We start from the raw sequence: 25,256 nt of genomic DNA, 5'->3' as shown, positions 1-25,256 counted from the left end.
TCATTTTTGTGCATGCGTGGTGACTCCTATGATTCTTAACTTATCAACTCATTGATTTCAATATCCTTGTTGGCCAAATGGTTAGCGAGGAAGACTAATTACCCACCTCTCTATCTTTTTTTTTTTTTTAATTTAAACCACGTGGAAGCCATTCTTAACATCGCTTCGTCCTTGTGCCAATATCCTCCACCCGGGCAATGCTGGGTACCCCCCCGCTAGTCTTAAATAATTTGTAATTATAGTGTTAGTCTCGCTCGCACTTATGTTTGAACCATTAATGGATCATAATTAACAAAAGAGAAGGGTTAAAAAGAAAAATCATTTTTCTTTTAATTTTCTCTTTCCCGCCGACTATCTTGCTCTTTCTCTTTTTATATGCCTCTATTTCGGGTAAATAATTCAATATAATAGAAAGAACACAAGAAACAAGAAAGAAAACTGACTATTTGGTCTAATTTCAGTGTTTTTTATCAATAAGAATGCAAAAAATATTTGGTATACTAATTTGGTTCTTAGTTTCTCGAAGGGGATCCATATTACAGTATTTCTTTTTATCATAACCATGGTCACAGCATATTCGATGATGTAAGGTTTATAAGTGTATCATGGATTTCTTTCTACCCACACAGAATAACAAATTTACTGTGCATAAATTAAATTTTTTTTTTTCCAGATGTATACTCCACTCCATGCAAGTTGTGCCAGCGGTCGAGAGAACGTGGTCAAGCTCCTCCTGGAACTCGGTGTTGAGGTGGATGCTGTTAATACGTACGGCAATACACCATTGCATGTGGCTTGTCTGAATGGACAAGATTTGGCAGTGAGTGAACTGCTCCTCTATAATGCTAATATCAACTCGGTTAACCACAAAGGCATGGTAAGTTTAACCCTTTCCGCCTGGTCTTTAATAGTCCAATTATAAGTAGCCATCAAAATCATCGGTACAGTTCATTTACTTTTGCTTATTCTTTTTCTTCCTTCTTTCTTTTTTGTTTTAATATTTTATTTTTTTATTTTCCTATACAATTTCTTACTCTTGCTTTCTGTTTACACCTTTTTTCTTTTCTTTTCCCTAGTTTCCTTTTTTCCTTTCCTTTTTCCTTTTCTACGTTTTTATCTCCCCCCCCTTTTACTTCCCCCTTTTCTATTTTTCCTTTTCTTTACTTTCTTTTTCTATTTCTTTTTTCTTTTTCTCTTTTTCCATTTCTCCTTTTTACCTTTTTCCTTGGTCTTTTGATCTCAAAGTAATCAGTGTAAACTCTCTTACTATTGTTTTTGTCATTTTCTTTGTTTTTTGTTCTTTTTTAGTCCTTTTCTTTCTTTCCTTTTTTAATTTCTACTTTTTTCTCATATTTTTTCTTTTCCCATATTTTCATTTTTATTTTGTTTTTAAAACAAGTAATTCCATGTTTATTTTCACGTGAGAAATTCTACATTTTTTATCTAACATCTCATACCCAAGTTAAAACATAAAACCAGTACATATCCGTTTCTTTTACATGACCTCAATTTAACAAATTAACCCTACAAGACTTTCATCCATCACTAATTACCTGTTTCTCTCTCTATATCTATACCCCCCCCACACACACTTATCTGTCTCTTTCCATACATCTCTTGAAAATAACATATCTTTCAATGTCACTTAAACAAGGGGAATAACTCCAGTCTTATCAAATTTAAAAAGACCAGAAGATTGTTTCTTGTTAACGCTTTAATTATTTGCATTCTATGCCTGGCAACATGGAGTAGTTTTTTTTTTTTTTAAACTGCTAATACTTTATCAAACTGATGTCTGTCTGCAGGCTTCACCATCTTAGATTCAATTCTAAGTTTGCAACAATTGTTGCTTAAAGATATACTTTATCACCTATTGGCAAACATGCTTATCAAATGATGATGATGATGATCGTTATTAATCAAAGTTTCCTGGTCTGCACACATCCTCCCTATACTTTCCAGATTTAATCTTCCCCTGAGCGCATCAGATTTAAGCCGGTCATTAAGAATCACATCAGCCATCAATTCTATCATTTTCATAACATTCTCTCCATGCAACACATGTCCTCAACTCTCTCTTGCCAGGTTTCAATTTACCATTTTGTAAATATTTTTGATAGACTTTTTCTTTAGTTGATCTTTAACGCTCTGGCGGAAATTCTCTTCATTTACTTTTTTCTTTCACTTGTACGCAATTATTGTTGGGATATTTGCTGTTTTGCATTGCAATGACTTTTTTTTTTAGTACTTTGAAAACACAAACTTTGCATTCATTGTGACATTCTTAGCTCACATTCATTTTTTTATCCTTTTATATATTCTAACCATTTAATTATAAAATCGAAAACAAAATGTGCATCAAATAACTTTTACCAAATGCAAAAAAATATTTTTTCAACTTGTATATTTAACAAATTTCCAAACTGTTTTTAAATTTCTTTTTTTTTTTTTTTTTTTAAATTTTAATATAAGATTTCTCAATATCACTTTTGGAGAGCCTAAAAATTCAATATAGCCAACTCGTGTGTTGTTGGAATTTCATTCCTTAAAAATAGTAAATAAAAAAATTAATTACTTGACCACAAACCTTAAGCCTGACTGGCAATTCACTCTTAGATTTAGTTAAAATTGACCACCATTTTAGTTTTTTGTTAAGTGAATGTGACGATAATGAATCTTAAAATCAGTTTACAAACTTTAAAATTGTGCAGGTTGGTAACAAAACATAAATTTTTGTGTTTGGTAAAAGTTATTCCTTGTATATTTTGATTGGTTTTTAGTTTTACTGCATCATTGTCTATATTTTCTATTTTCTAAATAAACAGAATGTTTTTTTTTTTTTTTTTTGTCAGAATTTTTTTTATTTTTATTTTCTTCAATCACTTTGTGGTACGTATTGTCGTGCCATAAATATTGCCCAAATTCATCTGCAAATTGTAGCATAAATTAAGACTGTATTTATTTGAAAAACTTATAAAAAAGATATTGAATGATAATTACTTTAGTAAAATTACTGTACGCTTTTGATCATTGCAGACTCCGTTACACTACGCTGCTGCCTCAACTCATGGGGGAATATGTCTTGAACTCCTAATCCAAAAAGGAGCCGATCCAAAAGTTCAGGTGAGTTAAAAATTTCTGGTCTTCATTAAGTTCATGTGAAATCATTTTTCATGATTTCATTTCTTCATGCTTTTTTTTTTTTGTGGAGATTAAATGACATCAATGTGAGCTGTAGAATCACCACACAAGGTTCAAACCTTGTTGTATCCATTGCATTAAAAAGGAAAAAAGAAAAAAAAATTATTTTGGAATTTTTGAGATGAAGATTGATAATTTATATTTAAATTCAGATTAGTTTTCATCTTGAATGTTATTCTCACAGCATTTCAATTGATGTAACTAACCATCATCTTCAGCTGATCTTGTCAAACTCTAGAATTTGTATGTTATATTGGACTGAATTCTTTATCTAATCTATGTGGTGGTAGATCAGTTCCTTTTTATCCTCCATGATTGGGTAGACATATTTATTAATTTGAATCCTCTGTAGTATTTATCTCTGAGGAGGATTAAATCTGAACAGTAGATGTGTATGGAACAGGAGGCTTCAGTGTTATAGTTCCATTGAGAGATTGGTGAGCATTCTTTAGTGAATTGAATCCTTTATTTTGATTCACAGGAGTATATTGCTCTTGTTCTGTCAGCCAGAAGTTTTAAATAATTTGTAATTGTATTTTTAGTATCACCTATACTGAGGATTGAACCTTCAACCTCCAGGAGACTGTCATTTTATGTCCAATTACGAACAGAAATCCCACAATAGTATTGAACTATCTTTAGACAGAACAGCGCCGACATTTTGATTTTAGTCTGAGTCTCAAGAAAGTGCATTTTAGTTTGAATTTCAAGTTTGGCACAATAAAATTTTAGTTTGAATTTCAAGTTTGGCACAATAAAATTTTAGTTTGAATTTCAAGTTTGGCACAATAAAATTTTAGTTTGAATTTCAAGTTTGGCACAATAAAATTTTAGTTTGAATTTCAAGTTTGGCACAATAAAATTTTAGTTTGAATTTCAAGTTTGGCACAATAAAATTTTAGTTTGAATTTCAAGTTTGGCACAATAAAATTTTAGTTTGAATTTCAAGTTTGGCACAATAAAATTTTAGTTTGAATTTCAAGTTTGGCACAATAAAATTTTAGTTTGAATTTCAAGTTTGGCACAATAAAATTTTAGTTTGAATTTCAAGTTTGGCACAATAAAATTTTAGTTTGAATTTCAAGTTTGGCACAATAAAATTTTAGTTTGAATTTCAAGTTTGGCACAATAAAATTTTAGTTTGAATTTCAAGTTTGGCACAATAAAATTTTAGTTTGAATTTCAAGTTTGGCACAATAAAATTTTAGTTTGAATTTCAAGTTTGGCACAATAAAATTTTAGTTTGAATTTCAAGTTTGGCACAATAAAATTTTAAGATTCTTTTATACATTGCGTCTACAGTGATCAGACGATCCTATCTTTAAAAAAAGAGGGTGGAGAGTGATAATGTATGTTTGAACATAGAATTGTCTTAGTGTATTTTTCTATAGATAAACATTAGGTGCAGGCAAAAATAGGGGGACCTAGTTTTGAAAGCCGATTTATCATAATTTTTTTGTAGGTTTCCGACTACTGTTTGATTGTATTTGAAAGATTAGAGACTACAGTTAATTTCCTAAAGGAAAAAAATATTTGTACACGTGAAAAAAAAAAAAACTATCCAATTCAGCGAAATTTTGAAGTTAAATAAATTCATTATAAAAATCCTTTAAAAGATAAATATTAGTTTTCTGCGTCTATTTCAAAGATAATTAGTAAAGTCCTACGATATTGAATTAAATTTAAAAAAAAAAACACCTTGTTTGTGCAAAAAAATAACTTAATTAGCCCTCAAAAAGCAAGTAATTTACTGTTTGCCAAAAACGCAACAAATAAAGATTTGTAAACACGATTATAAGGAGGCCCCAAATTTCAGCCAATCAAAACGCTGTTTCAAAATGAAGTCATGATAGTAAAAGGAGGTAGGGTGTCAGATTTCTTTGTTTTTTTTTTCCCCCGGACGTGCATCCATTGTGAACGTTTGTATCATTTTTTAATTTATTTTTTATGTTCCTGTTTTTAACTTAATTTTTTTTTTAAATTATTGTCTGAGATTATATAAAAATTATATTACGCCGAAAGTTTCACATTCTTGCAAGCAAAAAAATTATTAAAATCTTGTATATAAAAATTATGTGAAATCTGTAATTTAAAAAAAAAAAGTAGAAATATTTTTGCTATTATAATTTTTTTTGTGTGAAAATTTTAAATAAACAATGCTTAATTCAATGGTAATATCGGTAGTTCGAGACATTCATTTTTCTTCGAGTTATATCGAATTCATTAATACAGATTTCAGGGTCTTTTTTCGTAATGTTCCTGTACAAATTATTATTTTTTTTTTTTATTGTTACAAATTATGACGCTTTATTTATATAAAAAAAGCAAAAATAAATTCTTGCGTTTTTTATTTACTACTGAAAACCATAACTTTAGTAAAGGTATTTTTTGTTTAAACAAGTAATATATTTCCACTCAGATGTAAATAAAAATAATTCATTCATTATATTCCGCGATCATTATTTGATAAATACTGAAAATTTCATTAAAATTGGTTAATTTCCTGAGTTTTGGTGAATTTTTAAGTAAAAGGAAGGGTCAAAATGTTTATACATTTTGAGCATCGGCATTCATTTTGCCTGTACCTAATAAATATGAAGCTATTTGTGAATACAACTGTGTATGAAATAAAATGAAAACTACTTGTTTGCTCTTTTGGAATTTTTGATATAAGGATTGATAATTCGGATTATTTGGATTATTATTATCACCTTGAATGTTGTTCTCATAATATTTCAGCCAATATAACCTTCGACTTTCTTCAGGTGCATCTTTCCGAACTTTGAAATTTATGAGATTTTGAACAATAGATAATTGTTTGGACTCAACAGGTAGACGACATCAAGTCTGAACAGGGGATCGAACCCTAATAAAGCTTCATCTGTGACCAGCCTGAAGATCAACCTTGGTTGCTCCCTTGCTGGTCATGCTTTTTCCATTAATGGTCACCTGATATCTTGCTTTCTTTTGGTGGACCACAAACCAAACTTCTCACAAGAGCCCTGTACACCCCGACTCAATACGTTACACATCACTCTGCTGATGCACACACATGCATCACTGGCAAGTTGATGTTCATTTTTTTCTTGGGGTGAGAGTAGTGCTTGCATTTTGTCCCTGTATCTGTTTTTCAGACATTTTGTCACAATGTGATCCTCGTGCATCTGTAACTTTGGATGGTTGGCTTACGGCACTACCTCAGTCGTTCAAACTGGCAGTGCCATAAGTCAGATGATTAGGCCCGGAACAATTAAAGAAATAAAGTGAGTTCTCTGAGTTTGGATAAAGGCACTTTTTCTGTGATTGAGTGATCGGAAGTGGCAGCAACCCTTTCATTGTTCACAATGACCCCTGCTCAGCCGAGTATGCTTTCAATCTGAATGTGGTCAATGTTGGCGGATGGACACAACAATTCCTGGGTATCGGCTGACAGTCCAACCATGATTGCATACTTCAGTATCTGGATTGATACTCCTTCAAACAGGCTGGAGAGTTTAATTAATGCTGTGTAGAACATATCTATTGACTCATTCGAGTGTAAAGTGCATCTCAAGATTTGCTTGTATGTTTTTACCAGTGTCACATTGGTTTCATCTGCATCCTGCAGTTCCTGGTAGATGTCGAAGGCACCTCCAACTAGTTACAAGACCCTGTCAACTTCCAAGAATTTGCAAATCATGTCCATTCTTTCCAACCAGTTTACAATAGACGTTGCTTCGCCATATTCTAGTACAACAAACCTTTTCTAAGTCATAATGCCGAAATAGCTTGTGTTGGAGCTTTCTCATTCGTCTTCTCTTACTTCTTCCTCCTTTTCTTCTGAAACGAGTGACAAGGAGGGATCAAACTGAACTGAAATCCCCACACTCAGAAATTCACTGTCTTTTATGCCTTTGAAGCCCACACATATGCAAATGAGTATGGATCTCTTTCAGTGCAGTCGCACGCGCAGTGTTATTTCTGTATCTGCCACCATGACATTCACCTTGGCACGCATTGTCTACAATTTCATATAGATTCACAAGTTCAACAAGACTCACTTAAAGAAGGTTGCAGGTTATATTGGCTGCTATGGTTTGAGAATAACATTCAAGATGAGCACAGTAGTCCAAATGATTAAAAAAAAAATTAATCCTCATCTAAAAAAAATTACGGAACATATCTTTTTTACTTTAGATCAATTACCATTAATAAATGAACTAAAGAAATGTAGGTTCCATTTTATAATATGAAAATAGTGCCTCTGGCACAATTTAGATTTCAGAGCTATTATTTTTCTTTTTAGCACTAAAAATTTTGGATAAGATTTAGTCAATGTGGATCTTTTAAAATTTTATGAATAGGAGAGTATGTCAATTGGAAATTATTATCTAAGATTTAAAGGAAAATGACATGCTATCAAAAGATCGTCCCAAGTTAATAAATTAATGAAACTACAAATGTAGTTTAACAAATGAAGTTAAGAAATTGGTTGTATGAAACTATTAATATAGTGAAAGTCATGAGGTATTTATCTAATGAAACTATAAATATAGTTAAAATTTAAAATATATTGTCATGGCCCAGAGATCACTTGAAGAGAAAGGTTAATGATAGTTTAGTGACCATTGGGGGTAGAAGTAGAGTAAGATATTATTTACAGGGTCAAGGCATGAAAAATTTGTTTGCATTAGACTTAAAGACGACCCTGTTGTAGTCAGCTGGAAATTAAAGTACAAATATAACAAAATTCCTAAGATATTTATACAATAAAATTATAAATATAGTTAAATTTATTTTCTATTTCTTCAATAAAATTATAAATATAGTTAAATTTATTTTCTATTTCTTCAATAAAATTATAAATATAGTTAAATTTATTTTCTATTTCTTCAATAAAATTATAAATATAGTTAAATTTATTTTCTATTTCTTCAATAAAATTATAAATATAGTTAAATTTATTTTCTATTTCTTCAATAAAATTATAAATATAGTTAAATTTATTTTCTATTTCTTCAATAAAATTATAAATATAGTTAAATTTATTTTCTATTTCTTCAATAAAATTATAAATATAGATCCATATATGAGATAACCATCCCATGAAATGCATGATTTCTCTCCAAAATGTGATTATTTGTTTAGTGTTGTCGAAAATATAAATTTCCATGGCTCGTATTAATGATGAAATAATAAGTATTGATTTTAAACTGTCAGTGAAACTAAAATCTATAGATCATCCCCATAAGAGTATTTCTACCATGTTCATATTTCATGGATTTTGCAGTAACCCTAACTCCAAAACATAATTCTATATTTAGAAAGTTAAATGAATTAGAATCGGTAATTTAGAATAGAATAAGTAATTATATCGGAATTGGGGGAAAATATTTGAATTATCCCATCACTATGATGGACACTAATAACCATCTCATGAAATGCATAATTTAACTGCAAAATGTGATTATTTTCTTCTATTTTCATTATCTTTATGTATTTACAATTGTATGATGAATAAAATCACTATTTTTTTTTGTTTTGAAATAGTTTTCAGTTTTTGGTGCATTTCATTAAGAGTCAAATATTTTTTTTTGAATTTCAAAATGTGACTTTCGAAAGTATATGATAGTATTTAAGCTTGTCAGGAATTTAGTTTGTCACTGTAGTTGACTATGACATCACATAATACCTATTCTTCACATTTGGGTGCTCGTTAGACCAGGCGGGCATGGTTTCGATGCTCGTCGGACTAGGCGGGCATAGTTTGGGTGTTCGTCAGACCAGGCAGGCATGGTTTGGGTGCTCAACAATCTGACTGTTCATGGTTGATGGTTCCGAACCAAAGAAAAATCAGTCTTTGAGTAGTTAAAAACTTTTTACCTTGCATTTACGTATGCTTATTATTAAATGGTGATAAAAACAAAGATTGTTAGACGTTAATGACTGAAACTTGGTGGACAAGTTGGACATAAATTGGAGTTTATTTGTTTAAAATATGGTTGGATTGCAGGGAGAAGTGCAAATTTTATCAATACTTACATGAGTGGATCGTATTTTCTTTTTTAAGGTTAGTATCACATTGTATATTATAGTAACCAATAATTAAAGCGAATAACCTCAAAATAAAATAATGATAAGAATATAAGTAATTAATCCCAATGTGAATATAGACAATGTAAATTATTGTGGATAGTAAATATTCTTAATAGATGTCCTCTACTATCATGTATTCAGTCACATTTTAAAGTTAAAAAAAAAATGTTTATTTGCTATTGAAGATTACTGAAATGTTACGAGTTTATTGCTACTGTAGTATTAACGATATTTTGGACTTTTTTATGATGATGTGGTTTTAAAGATGCACCAATTGTTTTTATTATTCTGTTTTTCTTTTTGTAATGTCTGAAAAACATTTTTTTTTAATTTGATTTTTTTTTTTTTTGACACAAATTAAAACCCCTTAAAAAAATCAAATCAAATTCTTCCTTTTGGCATCCTCCTCACTACAGGAACGTAATCATAAAGGCCGAGTCCTGAACGGGAAGCACTGTACGAGTAGGTCCAAAACTGCTTACTTGTCTTGCCTGCCTGCAGGATTCCAGTTTTTGCATGTTACCAAATTTTTACCATCCCTGTTGCTTGCCTCAATGTGGATGCCAAACTTTCTGCTTGTTATACTTAAACTTTTCTTTATAATTTTTTTTTTGTATTAGAAATCTTATCTTTAACAGGATTAAAATTTAAAAAAATAAAAAATAAAAGGAATTTACAAAAAAAATGTTCCTCTAAACCTCTACTTAAAATGCTTAGTAAAACATGTCCATGTTTTGTTTTTCATCTCTACCTTATCAGATCAAATATTAGCTGCAATTTTTATGGTGGAGATGTGTGTGTATATATACATACATACATACATATATATATATATATATATATATATATATATATATATATAAACTAAAACGCCAGTGTTTTGGCTAATTTTAAAGTGTTTTTTTTCTTATTTCATACATAATGCTAAATTGATTTTAACATGAATATGGTTAGCATATCATAATCTTTAAAGAAAAAAATGTTATTTTTTAGTTAACATAAAATTACATGGGTCAGGAAAACAACGCGATCACCCAACCATTTTCAGCTGAACCTCTTTCTTGAATATCCAAGTATTCATGGGATACACATTCTGAACATTTTTTTTTCTAAGTGATTTTTTCTAGAACTAAAACAAAATTTACTAGCTCAAGCCTAATTTCCTGTTTCCCATAAGTCTCAAGAACTCCATCAATGTTTTAGTTTATATTGTTAGTTTCTTACTTTGCTTTTTGTTGTTGTTTCTAAATATAAGTCAGTATTTTTTTTCTAGTAATTGTGCGATTTGGTTACTATTTTCAAAATATAAAACAGTTTTCAATAGTTTATTTCTGTATTCAGAATTCCAAATACAAATGGATACTCAGAAAAGCAATGTTTTCCTGATGAATGAAAACTTTTTTATCTGGAAGTAAAATTTCATTTTACAATACTAATACCGTGAGAACTGTATATAAGCTTTAGCATGATCTATTTTATAAAAGGCAGTTGTGTGTGTGTATATAATTAAAAGTAAAAAAAAAACTACAACTACAAAGCAAAGAATCCACAAAATTGGTATATTGTACATCAGCATTGAATAATATTTAAAATAAAAATTATTCTTTGGCGGTCAACTAGGCCGGGTTTTGTTTGGGTGGGAATTTTTCAGCTGTTTTATGTACTAATTATGCCAACTTGCTCTTAAAGGAACCTAATATATAAAAAAGAGTTGTAAATGTGTGTATATATCTAGAGAGGAAATGAGCTCTGAGAAGAGTGAGAGGGAAACAGTAGAAAGATAGAAGTTTTAATGTTACTTTCATTCCGAGCAATGTCAGTTGACCCTGCTAGTTACAAATAAAACTTAGATTCTGTATACATACATGCATCTGTGTGTGTATAATACCTATATTGAGATTACTCAGGATAATAAATTTCTATAACTTCCAAAATATTAATAAATCCCTAAAAAAATATTCTCAATTTCACATAACCAGCTATAAAATGGAAAATTTAGCTTGCTTTGTTTTAGATGTTTGGTTAAAAAAAATGTTTTAAAAAATAAGCATAATTTTCTTTAAAAAAATGTTTCATTTTTTTTAAATTTTGCATGATTTAAAACTTTTCCTTTTGATTTTATTAAATGAGCTAAAAATATTTTTGGTTGAGTTTCTTTGGATAACATAAACGTTTTGAATTTGTATACTTTTTACTTACTGCATGGCTCAAGTTTGAAGAACTTTAAAAAATAAAAAACTCACTTCTTAATCATTTTTAATAATTTTAATATATATACTAGCAAATCTGCCCGATGTTGCCCGGGCATGAATAACCAAAGCGAAAAGTTAAAATAAGGATTTTAACCCCCCCACCCCACATCCAACTGATTTAAAAGGAATTAAAGAATGATAGCTCTAACTAAAAAAAAAATCGAGTTATTTCCCTTAACTGATTTTCCTTTTACGGTGATTTTAATAATTTTGACATTAGAAAACTGTTTGATAGAATTAGGTATTACATGAATTGTACGAAAGTTTGTTGGTATGTTATAAATAAAGTGGTAGAACACTAGCAAATGAAAATTGGGCAGTGAAAATCAAAGTTTGATTTATCAGCTTAAATACTACTTTAAAATCTGACCAACATTATTTTATGAATAAAGATATACCAGTGGTTCCCAACCTTTTTTGGCTATGCCTCACCTAATAACCTTTAAATCATGATGCTAGCCCCTTTCTTATGTTTATAGATGTAATTCTTATTATAATTACATTAGTTGTTGATACCTCACAGAGGCACAGTAATTTTTTATATAACTTGAGTCGGTGACCTGAATAGTTGATATTTGATGGTTTCGGATATTCCAATGACTTGGAGATAAAAATGGTCCACAGATTCAAATCCCCTATATATATATATATATATATATATATATATATATATATATATATATATATATATAATTTTAAGTGTGTAGAACATACATTGACAAAAGAATTTGATAGACAGTTCTGTAGAAATACAGGCAAGGTCACTTATGTTATTTTATTTGGTTTTGAATAAATTCAATTATTTATATGAAAGTGCATTTTTACCTCAATGCAAGTTGGGAATAATTTTCCCTTTGACCAATTTGGTACCCCCAAATGGGGAGTGGCATATATATCGTTTTTAAAATATAATTATCCACTGACACATGTTTCATTGTCTACGACTCATCAGAGTGGCTGAATCTAGCGAGATTCGAAATCGGGACCTCATAGTAAGAAGTCTAAACTCTTATCACTGGACCATTTAGCACGACTTTTTGGATATATCGCGATTTGCATAGATGTTATTTTTTTTGTTTTTGTGATACGTTTTGAATGAATTCAATAATATGAAAGTGCAAGTTGGGAATAATTTTCCCTTTTGATCAAGTTTCCCATGAGGTTCGGATTTTGAATCTCGCTAGATTCAGCCACCCTGATGAGTTGTAGGCAATGAAACACATGTCAGTGGATAATTATATTTTTTAAAACAATGGGTGTAATATATATATATATATATATATATATATATATGTGCATGTGAGAACTTTTTCTTCCTAAATTCTATGCAATTATGCACAATGTAGAAACTATGCGTAAATAGTACTGACTGTAATAGTTAAATTAAACTAATCCTCCTATAAGAAACCATCAAAAATGAATAATTAATGTTCATTTTTTAATGGAATATGCAAATTAGTTAATGCTTATGAAGTTGCGTGCATATCCATGAATGAATATATCAAAAATTTCATTTAATAATTTTTAAATAGAAAAAGTAGGCTTTTAATATCAATATCAGTACAACAGGAGACCCAACTTTATATATATTATTGGTTGTGTAGTCAAACTGAAGTGCTTTAAGCTTAATGGGTATTAAATAATCCAGAGGTTCTAATATGTAATTCCAGATGACTTATAAATTGATTTTTTGTTATAAAACTACAACTGTTTCAGTACTATTGCTGTACAATCAAAACGAAAGTTGAAACCATAACATGTATTGTGAAATATTTTTTGTGAAATGTATAAATTTTAATTGTATTTTCTTCATTCCTGGAAATTTATCTTGTTTATAAAATGCAAATTTTGTATTGATTGTATAGCAAAGATAATGAAATGGTCATAATATTATAAAAAAAAAGAAACCCTGATTTGAGTTGTTTTTAGCCATATTGGAAATGGAATCAAATTTTTTATGTAAAGTATAATTTTTTTCTCCTGTATGGGGTATAAATCTGTGTCTTTTTGTTTACGTTTTTTAATTTATTTATTTTTTTTTCTTATAACTGAATGCTGCTTCGTTTGATGTGAGCCGTGTTGTTGTTGCTTTTCGTTACAGTGTCAAGATGGACGGACGCCTCTACACATGACAGCCCTGCATGGTAGATTCACGAGAGCACAGACGCTAATTGAGCATGGTGAGCAGATATAATGTTCTCAGTTCTAGCCTCAAACCAATTTCACCTGAATGATTTACTATATCTACATGTTATAGGATTTCACACACTGTTGATATGCCACAAAAAATAAACACACATACACATCTTTGTATCTAGCAATGAAACTTTTTGTGATTTCTTATACTTGTTTTACTAAAAAGAAACAAAAATATGAGCATCTATATGTACGTCACAGTTTCCGGATTATAAAGAAATCCTATTAAAAGGGAAGATAGTTAATAACATACTACAGACATTAAATTAGCGTGTCTATGTACTAATCATTTAATGTTCGTAGTATTTTATCACCTTCTATCCACCTTTTATAATAAATAGGATCTGATCATTGAAGATGCAATTAAAAAAAAAATGTTGCTTTTGGGCCGTACGTGAGACTAAAATATACCTTTTTGGTCTTTTGGCTAGGATTCAAGGGTAGTATCTGTTCCGTCTAAAGATGGTATAATGTAAGGTTTCTGTTCATGTTGGGCATCCATACAACGGAAATATATCATAAAATCCTATAAGAATGTTGGAGATAAACTGTAATAACCAAATATATTCTGACACTACATTAACTGGGTTACTTAAATACTTGTATAGTTTTAACAAAAGGACTATAATAATATTGTGGGTTCTCCATTCATGCTGAACATCCACAGAATGCCCAGCATCAATTATATTAAATATGAAATATGCTGATGTGGAATTTCCACAGTTTCCACTAGTTTGTAATTAATACAGTGGGCATTGCTGTAGACTATGAAAGTGGTTACACTTTCAAATCCAAATATTTAGGTCAGTTACACACTAATACTCTCAGGAAAAGTACAGCGTGAACCTTTGCACTAAAATACAACCCATGAAATTGGTAATAAAATTCACAATTTATTTTGCAATTCAATTTGGTACAAATAAGCTTCAATCTATGTCTGACTTGTCCACCAGGTTTCAGCCAGGAATGTCCCACGATCTTTGTTTTATCATTTAATGATATGCTCCAAGTAGGCATCTCTGTGTTGATCAGTACTGAGCCCTGCTTAGTGGTCGTTCAGAAAAAATCTTTGGTTTACTCTTGGCCGCCTCATAACTCTTGCTTCTCTGATTATGTCCTTTTATTCTATGAACAATGATTTTGACAAAAGGGGAAGAATTGCTGTCTTCTGGGTTTGAAATGATCTATATAACACTTATCTCTTGATGGTTGGATCATTTTATCAATCCTCACTCCTGATGCAATCCTCTACCTATACAAGAGTCTGATATGTGGAAAGATATTTTGGGAAGTGCCAATCAACACTCTTTCTCATCTTTACAAAATATATTATCGACTTTGCATTTATTATCGATTTTATATTTTAGTAGAGGATGGTCTCAGATGTTGCTAGTCTCTTTCTACTTTATAATGCTTAGGTTAAGCCCCAATCTCTGGCCCCTCCTTCACAACATCAATCTTTTGGTTAGGAGCAAAGTGTAGTATCTGTTCCAATTAGTTTTTCAGTTCTAGGTCAATGAACGGGAAATCCTTCTAGAATGAGGTAATTTTAATTTGTGTTCTAATCCAGAGGGGAGTTGGATTTCCCCTACATTTTAAAACTGCAGTTGTACCTAACTCTGCCCTTATAAAAGTAGCAACTAAATAGGGACATTCACAGCAAGACCTTATCTTTTTATCACACCTGCAAAGAATTTTCCTTTCTTCTTCCGCATACATAACATAAAATGTAACTTTGGTGATGTTTCTTTCCAACCAGTTTTTCATTTCAAACTAATGTACTATATTTCAATACTCTATTCAGAAGTGTTAATCTAGTATCCGTTTTGTTGTCACAAAACCATCCATAAGTATTATCTCCTCCTTTTTGGGCAGGTTAGGATTAGTGTTGTATCTGTTCTATGCTCATCATATCATTTTCTTAGGCATTACTTCCTCTTTGGTGATGGTGGGGTGAGAGTATTGTAGTATATGTTTATTCGTCATAATATCCTCCCAAGCATCACCTCCTCTTTTTAGTGAGCGTATATGTTCATTCCTTATGAAGATAAAATATGTTTTCCTCAATTACATTTTTGAAAAGAAAAACAAAAAAATCAGAATAGTCAAATCAAGACGGAAAATGTTGCATGCACAAAATGCTCAATATCCTTTCTTATAGAGCTTTATAACAATAAGTAATCAATGTGGCCTAACCTTTGAGTTTGACTACTTATTTAAATTAAAAAGAAATGATAAGTATCTATGAATACACTTATGATTGGTAACCCTTTCAAAATGCTGTAAAATTTTAAGCTATATATATATATATATATATATATATATATATATATATATATATATATATATATATATATACTAGCAGGGGTACCCGGCGTTGCTCGAGTGTTTATAGGTGTGTGTGCTCGGGTGGGGGCGAGGGTAAAGCAACACAAAAGAATAAGAGAAGTAATAACCCTGTTTAAATATTATAAAAAACAATGTTAAAATTTCTTTAAAAAAATCGAACAAAAAAAAAAACAAAAAAACGAACGTAATGCAAATTAACTGTTAAAATTTCTTAAAATCGGAAAAGCAAAAAAAGAAAATGCGAATGGCATGGAAAAAAAAAAAAAAAAAACGAACGTGATGCAAAACGAACGATATTAAAACTTAAAAAAAATCTGAAAAATAAAAACAAAAAAACAGCGAACGTGAAAAATGGCATAAATAACCATGTTTCAATATTAAAACTTTAAAAATCGAAAAACAAAAAAAACCCCAAAGATATCTCACATCATGATTTGAACTTACAACCTTTAGATAATGATGCTGTGCTTAATCAACTGAACTAATAGGACGTTGACAAAATTGGGTTAGTTTTTTTGATTATTTAAACTAATTAAAGTTCCAATGTCATTTGCGCACGAGTAGAAGCTATCTTGTCATGACAAAACGGTTTTTTGCTACCCCCTCCCTGTACAAAAATGGCCAGTTTAGGGTGAAGGAATTAATGATTTGGCCAATTTTTCGATATTTGTCGTCCAAGACGTCGAGCTTGAAAATCCGTCGCCTCTGTCAAAAGTTTTTGCAAGGCATACAAACACATACACATTTTCACTTTTATATATATAGATAATAGTATTCATGTGTGTGTCTGTGTGTACAACTCTCCTACAGTCCAAACTTCTGAACTGATCATGATCAAACCTGGCATGATGATGATCCCCCACCTAGAGATGGTGCACACCATTTTTTAAGGATAAAGTCAAAGGTCAAGGTTATAGCTTATATATATACACACACACCTCTCCTACAGCTCACACCACTGAACCATGACCAAACCTGACATGATGATGGTCTCCGACCTAGGAATGGTGCACACTATTTTTCAAGATGAAGGTCAAATGTTAAGGTTGACACTTTACTGTATGCTCGGGTACTTATGAAGCAGCATACAGCAAAATCCCGCACAAAGCACAGGTATCTTTGCTAGTGTGTATGTGGGTGTGTTTTATCTGTTTGGTTACATATGTTTCGGATGTTGGACCATGTTTACGATCCAGCAGCCTCGTCAGACCTTACAGAAATGATTGTTATTATTTGGAAGAAGGGTTTTAGAGGAAATACGAGGAAAAAAAAAAAATGAACGAATCGTAGCTACTACGAACATTTGAAATGAAATCCTTTACTTGCCAAGCACACATGACACATACAAAAGTCCTTTCTCTCCCTCTCTCTCTCATCTATTCCATATACTCCAGTGCCGGCATAAACAACCAAAAGCAGTCAAATCTTAAAACCTAAAATCAAAATTCCTTCTCCCACCCCTTTTTACCTCCCTCTCTCCCCCTCCCTCTTGATATATCCATATATCTCCACCCACACCTACCTGAATCTGCTACCCCCCCCTCCACTAGAATCTAACGTATTTTAACCTTCAAAACTTAACTATTGTCGATACCCGTCTCCCTCCCCCTTATTATCCCTTACCTCCCTTTTTCCCCCTCGTATTTCCTCTAAAACCCTTCTTCCAAATAACAATCATTTCTGTAAGGTCTGACGAGGTTGCTTAATCGTAAACATGGTACAACAGATAAAACGGTAATAAAAAAATAAAACACATATTTGCTCTGCAATAGTATTGAGCACTCTCTTCAAGTTTTTACTAATTACCAGTTTTACCAACTAATATATATATATATATATATATATACATACATATTCAGTAGATTACAAAATTTGACATTTTATAATGATATTCTGAAAATTAGCATTTAATGTCACTTGGATAAACATAGTTAAATGTTGATTTTCAGAGCATGAAAATATGTCAAATTTTATAATCTACTGAATCGTAATATTCAAGCTTTGATTGACATAATTCGTTTTGAGCTTTTTTTTGTATCCTGTAATCATTTGTGAATATTGAAATGGTTTTGGTTCTTTACCTTAAACATACATACGTACATACATATGTGTGTGTGTGTGTGTGTATATATAAAACACACACACACACACACACAAATCTATGAAGCTTGTTTTGTCTTTTAATGACTCCTTGGTATTGATTCAAACCTCTTACCTACCACTTTAGAATGATAGGTCTTCTAACCCAACACTGTTTAGTCTTAAAAGATAATAGATATTCCTTTTATGTATGTCTGTGTGTGCAGGGAATCTATAATGGGGCAAGGATTGTAGAATTTCTAATCACCACTCCTCTAAACTTGCATAGCTTGAGTTCAGAGGCAAGGAGAAGTCCAGGGCGACTGGAAACCATGCTGGGATAAACAAGGAAAGACTGATATTATTTTAGAGTTTGGTTCTTCTGAACTAGTTGAACAACTAAACCTTGGGAGTATAGTCTATCCTATTATTTAATTCAGAGCTGGAGGGAGGATATATGGATTCATGCCTTTGTGTGATGCCGTATTCTTAACACAACTTGAATCAGTACAAACACGCACAGTGTTACAGGCTGTTTTTCTTCATGATTACTTTCTCGTGTGTGTGTGTGTTATATATATATATATATATATATATATATATATATATATATATATATATAATTTTTTGTGTTAATCCACAGGGGTAACATACTCTGCCATGACTGGGTAGAAGTCCTAAGTAATTTACAATTGTATTTTGAGTGTGGCCCACACTAAGCATTAAACTTTCAAACTCCAGAAGAGTGTAACTTTACAACTTAATTTTTACTAAGTACTCTATCTACTACACTGCAGGTTTTTGCCAAGAATTCTTCCTATGTTAAAAAACAAAAATAGAGAAAAATCTGTATGATGTATGTACCTGTGATTAAATGAAAATGCCATATTCTAAAATTTATATTAAATTGGTCAAGTAGTGTCATCTTGAATAAACAAAGGGAGATAACTCAAGTCGAGCTTTTAAGATTTTATTTTTGTTTTTCAATCTGTTACCATTGTGTTAAAAATAAAATAAAAATAATTATATATAAACTACTTGGGTAATTTAGGTGATTTTTTTTTTTTTTTAAATATCTTTTCATTCCATGATAGTTTTCACTATATATTTGCTTTTTAATATTGGGGAAATTCTGGACAACCACTTACTCTTCAGTAAAATTTAACTTAAACTATCTTTTTTTATTATTATATAATTACAAGATTAATAAATGATTATCTCACCATCTGACAAATTTGATTTTAAATTGAATAAACTATTGATGGTTGATAAGCCCTGAAAAAAGATGAATAAAACTCTTTATTGCATGAAAAAGTATAAAAACTGATACCATGCTTATTCTCGTTTTCCTAAAAAAAAATAAAATAATATTGAAATATAATAAATATATTTTTTTTTACCACTATTAACATTATTATTTGGACCCACACAAAAGATAAATGGTTATTACGTTTCTACCATATTTTAGTGATATTAGATTTATTAAGATGGCCAGCACCTCTTCTAGAGATGTGTGGACATATGTAAAACTGCTATTTCAAATATAACAGTTGACAATTTCAAATTTATATGTGAAAATTCTAAATGTACAGACATATCTAAAAATGCTATTTCAAACTTTGTCGACCTTTGCAAATACTTTTTGTAGCCTCGCAACTCTTGCTTCCCTGATTTTGTCCTGTGTTTTCGGTCCATAAGCAATGTTTCTGACAAAGGAGAAAGAATCATTGTTTTTTTGAGTTGGAATCTGTCCATATAACTCTTATTGTTGCCGTTTTTAACACTGAAGTGGTATATCAAATGGATTTATGCCTTATCTAGAGCCATAAAGATTAAAAAAAAAAAAAGGGCATAACAAAATTTTGACAGACAATGAAGATGCTATTCTAAATGGAAATATGGCAAGGTGACAAAAATGCTATTTTGAACGTTTAAGCATGACCGTGACAAAGATGTTAATGTGCATTGCAGAGCGATTAAAATACTATTCCAAAAGCAAGTGTGACAAAAACACTAGTTTGAATATAGGTGTGACAACCCAACCAACCAGTAGATCTTATTAAGATGTCTGGACGTTTCAATTAAATAAATAAATATAAAAACTAACAGACTATAAACCCCCAGCAATGAAGGGGATTGGATGTGAGGGCATTACCTCTGAAAGAGGAAGGAATTTATTGCATCTTGCACGAGATATTCTTTTTATGGAAGAATGCTGGGAGACTTCTATACTATTTTTTAAAATAGTTTTATGTATCTTCACGAGCACTGGGCCATATCCTCCTCTTCTGCACCCGAGACATTAAAAACGATTTTGGATTGTATTTCTCCCTTGTGAGATAAATAACGTTTATACACACTTGTGAAGTTAATTTGGATCCATATAATTTCTGTTCTTTGAACACGTCAATAGAAAAATGGCTTGATTAAATCGTTTTTAAATCTCTATAATAACAAAATAAGATTTCACGCATCTGTTTTGTTACAATTGCAAGAATTGAATTAATATTTATCTATTTACTATTAAGCGAATATTTATTGAAAGCAATAATGCAGTGCTGTAAACTGTAACAAAATTTTAAAATCACTTGTAAAAAAAAAAAAAAGTAATTTCATTACAAAATTATGCATTTCAGTTTATTTGTGAATAAGTCGGCCATTTTAATCTTTTGTTAATGGTGAGGAAAAATTTGTGACCATTCAAAATGTTAAAGGAAAGAAAACTTAAACTAACCTAATTAAATCTAACTTTCAAAATCTTACTTTTAACATAAAAGAAAATTAAAAAAGAAAAACCAAGTGAAAGTAAAAAGATTTGCTGGCAATGCTGAGTAGGTATAGATATATTTTTTACTTGGATTTTATTTTAATTTATTTTGACTACATTTTCTTGATTTTAAGGAAATCAGCCAGAAGATTTTTATGATAACACCTCAATTTTAAAAAATAATGTTGCATATTTAACTATTATGGTTCATATTGTGGGTTGACAAATTGAAATTTTAAATTATTTAATTTTTAATTTGTATTTAAACATATCATATATATATATATATATATATATATATATATATATATATATATATATATATATACACACACACCCACTAATAAAATACAGATCCCAGGACAGATAAAATGAATTCCCCCAAGATGAATTTGCAACACTCATGCCTCCCTGTAGAATGATTAAAATCAAAATGTAATGATACTGAATCTTAGGTTTAGAATCCTTATTCTAATTTTGATCAGAATTCACTATATAATTTTGATTCAAGAAAATGTCTAAATTTTAAGGTTTTAGCTTAAGGGCTCTTAAGAAATTGAAATTCAGGGAATTTTGGTTAATATAGATTTAGGTAAGCCTATTCTACTGCAGATATCCTAACTGAATCTCTGAACATATATACCATGCACTGGATAAAGCAGGGGAAAATAGGGCAGTAGTCCTAGATATATCTAAGGCTTTTGACAGGGTATGGCACGGTGATCTTTTCAGGAAAATCAGATCATATTGTTTTACTGGACAAATATTTAACATAATTAAATCATTATTAAATAGGAGAAGAATCCAGGTTGTCCTCGATCATCGTACGTCAAAACAATATGATATAAATGTGGGTGTACCTTGGGTCGATTCTGGGACCTTTATTATTCCTGGTATTAATGACCTCCCTGATAAAACTGTATCTGAGATGGGTGTATTTGCTGATGACACCATGCTCTATAACAGGCATTAGGGGGAAACAAATGAGCACATATCTAAGGCAATGGCAGAAACCCTAGAGGAAGACCTCCAGTTTATAGTGGAATGGGGACAAAAATGGATAACATTTAATGCTGCAAAGACTAGGCTTGCTTCCTTTAATAATTCCATGAAACCTTCTCAACCACTAATAGCCATGGCTAATGATACATAACCTGAAAGTACTTCGTTCAAACTCCTCGGCTTAATATTCACAGAGATCATGAGTTGGAACAGATACATGTAGGGCATTGTCGCATCTGATGTGAGGAAGATGGGCTCTCTCTAATGTGCTAGAAAATTACTTATGCCTGAAAGTATCCTGTACCTTTACAAGGCCACAATTTGCCTATGTATGAAGTATTGTTGTCACATTTGGGCCGGTGCATCTGCTACTAGTCTCTCACCTCTGGACAGGGTTCAAAAGAGTCGCCAACCTAATAGGTAAGGAACTGTCAGCTAGACTTCAGCCACTGACGAAATGTTGCATCTCTCTGCCTGTTTTAAAAGTATTTTAATGGTAGATGCTCCGAAGAACTACAAACCCTTGTACTCCCTCAACATAAATACTCTCGACAAACCCAACAAGCAGCAAATTGCCTGTACTGACATGCAGAAGTTTAAGTGTAATGTAAAAAGCCATCTTGCTGCTCAATTCCCTTCATAGTATCCCTGCAGTTATGTCTTAGATAGTAGCCCTCTACATCAAATTGGCACTGTGCCTTGTTTGGGGGTGAAAAATGCAATAAATTTTTTTTTTTTTTTAATGATTAGCATTTCCATGCAAATCTCTAATATCTGAATTTTCAAATTCATGATTGTGCTCATATTATAGTCTCTCTCGTTCTTTAAAATACCTCCAAAAATTGGAAATTTACGGAATATTTATTAATATCTAATATCTGTTGCTAAAGTTTAAAAAGAAAAAAAAAAAGGTATCTGATTTTTCATGATTTCTGTTCTCTTTGAATTCACTTAAACATAGTCCACATTATCATCGGTTATGCCTTACTGCTCTATTCTAAAATTCATAATGATAAGTTAATCTAGGATTAAATTCCATAGATACAAATAGACGTACATATAGCTAGATTTATGTAAATAGGAGATATATCTATTATACAAAAGCTTCAATGTGTTATTATTATTCTTTTGACTCTCGAGTATGTATCCGACACAGTTGAATTCGGCTAATCAACCGAGAACCACATCAGTCTATATAAAAACATATAAAGATATTAACGGATATATACTCAAGAGTCAAAACGATGAAAAAGATATTTTGTTGCCACAGCCCTAATGATATATATATATACATACTAGCAGTTCTGCCCGGCTTTGCTCGGGCCCTATGTACTGTTCATAACTTTATGTATATATTAAAGTGTGAATATGTATGGTAATGCCTTTCTATATAATACGCTTTCTAAACTACCATAGAAAAAAGTTAGTAGAGACCGCAGACCTCAAATTTTAAAAAACTTTGACCCCTTAACATGTATTGTTTTGGGCTCAAATTAAATGAAAATGTTTGACCTATGTCCAAGTAACCTACATCTAAAATTTCAAGTGTTTAGACCTAAAATTGGTGGAGGAGTTTGGTAGAGTTTGCAAAAGTCAACTTTTTCAATTTTGACCTCTTGGCAGCCAAATTTTCACTATGTAAAATTTCAAATGTTTAGACCCAAAATTGGCTGAATAGTTTGCTAGAAACTGCAAACGTAAAATCTTTTGAACTTTGACCCCTTGGAAGCCAAATTTTCCAAAAAAAAAAAAAAATTGGTTGAGTAATTTGGTAGAGACCGCAGAAGCCAATTTTTAAAAAAAACTTTGACCCCAATTATAACCCCTTAACATTTATTGTTTTGGGCTCAAATCAAATTATAAAGTTAAATCCATGTCCAAGTAACATACATATACAATTTTAAGTGTTTAGACCTAAAATTGGGGGAGGAGTTTGGTAGAGTTTTCAAAGGTCACATCGTTGAACTTTGACTCCTTAACAGACAAATTTCTGGTCGAAAACCGATTATTGAGATTTTCCCAAATCTCAATACTCCTTATATCAAATCTAAAGTCTGTAGACCAAAAATTGACAGAGTTATTTGGTAGGGAAGTGTACACAGCCGCGCGTGCACACACATTTTCACTTTTCTAGATAAAGCAGGGAAAAGTAGGGCAGTAGATATATCTAAGGTTTTTGACAGGGTATGGCACGATGGTCTTCTCAGGAAAATAAGATCATATGGTATTACTGGATGAATACTTAACATATATATATATATATATATATATATATATATCTATGGAATTTAATCCTAGATTAATTAACTTATTATGAACTTTGGAATAGAGTGGTAAGGCATAACGGACACTACTGTGGACTAAGTGAGTGAAAAAAAAAATATATATATATATATATATATATATAATCTCCAGAGGATAAAAGATAAATAATTGTCTAATTATAAATCAGCTCCAAAAGGAGAAACAAAACAAAATCACTAAGTGTACGATTGTTTCGGAAATGATATCCATATCTATTCAATATTGACAAATAAAATATTTTTGGATACTGTCTTCTCATCATACGGTGCTAGGTAAATACACCTATGGAGTTTATCGAGCACAGCACTTTTAATGTATTCATACATTAACAGAAGCTCTGCTCTTTTACACCTTTGGTCTATTATTCTCTATTATATAATCCTGCACGCATACACACATTTTAGTGATGCAAAATACATAGTAATATAATCTTTACTTCCAGCATTCACATGTTTATAAAAAAAAAAAGTTCTGTTCTGTTTAGCTGTAATTTGTCATTGAGTGACTCATTTCTCATTTAATGGTCTATATATTTCTATCACTTTCTCTAACTTGGACTGCTTGTAACAAAATGAATAAGATCTGGAAATCCAATCTTGCTCGCAAATTCAAAATCAAGTTTTCTGCATATTTATTGAGCCAATCTTACTCTATGGATCTGAAACTTGGACTTGTTCAGCAAAACAACAGCATCGTTTGTATGGATGTTACACACGTCTTTTAAAAAAGGTACTCAGTCTCTCATGGCGAAACCACCCAACTCTAGAAATGATAAATGGAGACTTACCGAGAGTATCAACTTCAGTTTGTAAGAAACATGTTCAGTTTGCTAGGCATTGTGCACGTGCCACAGATGAACTTGTTTCATCATTTATATTGTGGAAGCACCCATCATCTCACAATCGATCACGAAAGTTAACTTTTCCAGATAGGATAGGTCCTGGATATGACCTTAAACTATATCCGATGGTAAGGCTCTAGCTTGCAGGCTTTGTGGAGTGTGGAGTCACCCTTTAATTGCCATTGCTCCC

At 31.0% G+C, this 25,256-nt stretch overlaps 1 protein-coding gene across 11 annotated transcripts in view; it reads left to right on the top strand.

Moving 5' to 3' along the window:
* LOC145263676 (uncharacterized) overlaps positions 1-25,256 on the top strand; it is a 514,716-nt gene that overhangs the window by 212,706 nt on the left and 276,754 nt on the right. For 8 of the 11 annotated variants that reach the window (XM_080120558.1, XM_080120561.1, XM_080120560.1 and 5 more), the window contains exons 6-8: positions 674-877; positions 3,037-3,123; positions 13,630-13,708. In XM_080120558.1, coding sequence (XP_079976684.1) covers positions 674-877; positions 3,037-3,123; positions 13,630-13,708 — 370 coding nt within the window. Of the gene's footprint in view, positions 1-673; positions 878-3,036; positions 3,124-9,692; positions 9,739-13,629; positions 13,709-25,256 lie in introns of all 11 variants that reach the window. The other 3 variants (XM_080120559.1, XM_080120562.1, XM_080120554.1) reach the window with 1 other exon arrangement.

This window comes from Euprymna scolopes, chromosome 39 (assembly GCF_053919585.1).
Source record: "Euprymna scolopes isolate OS-2025 chromosome 39, ASM5391958v1, whole genome shotgun sequence".
Classification (NCBI taxonomy): domain Eukaryota; kingdom Metazoa; phylum Mollusca; class Cephalopoda; order Sepiida; family Sepiolidae; genus Euprymna; species Euprymna scolopes.
This window is presented reverse-complemented; position numbering and strand designations above follow the sequence as displayed.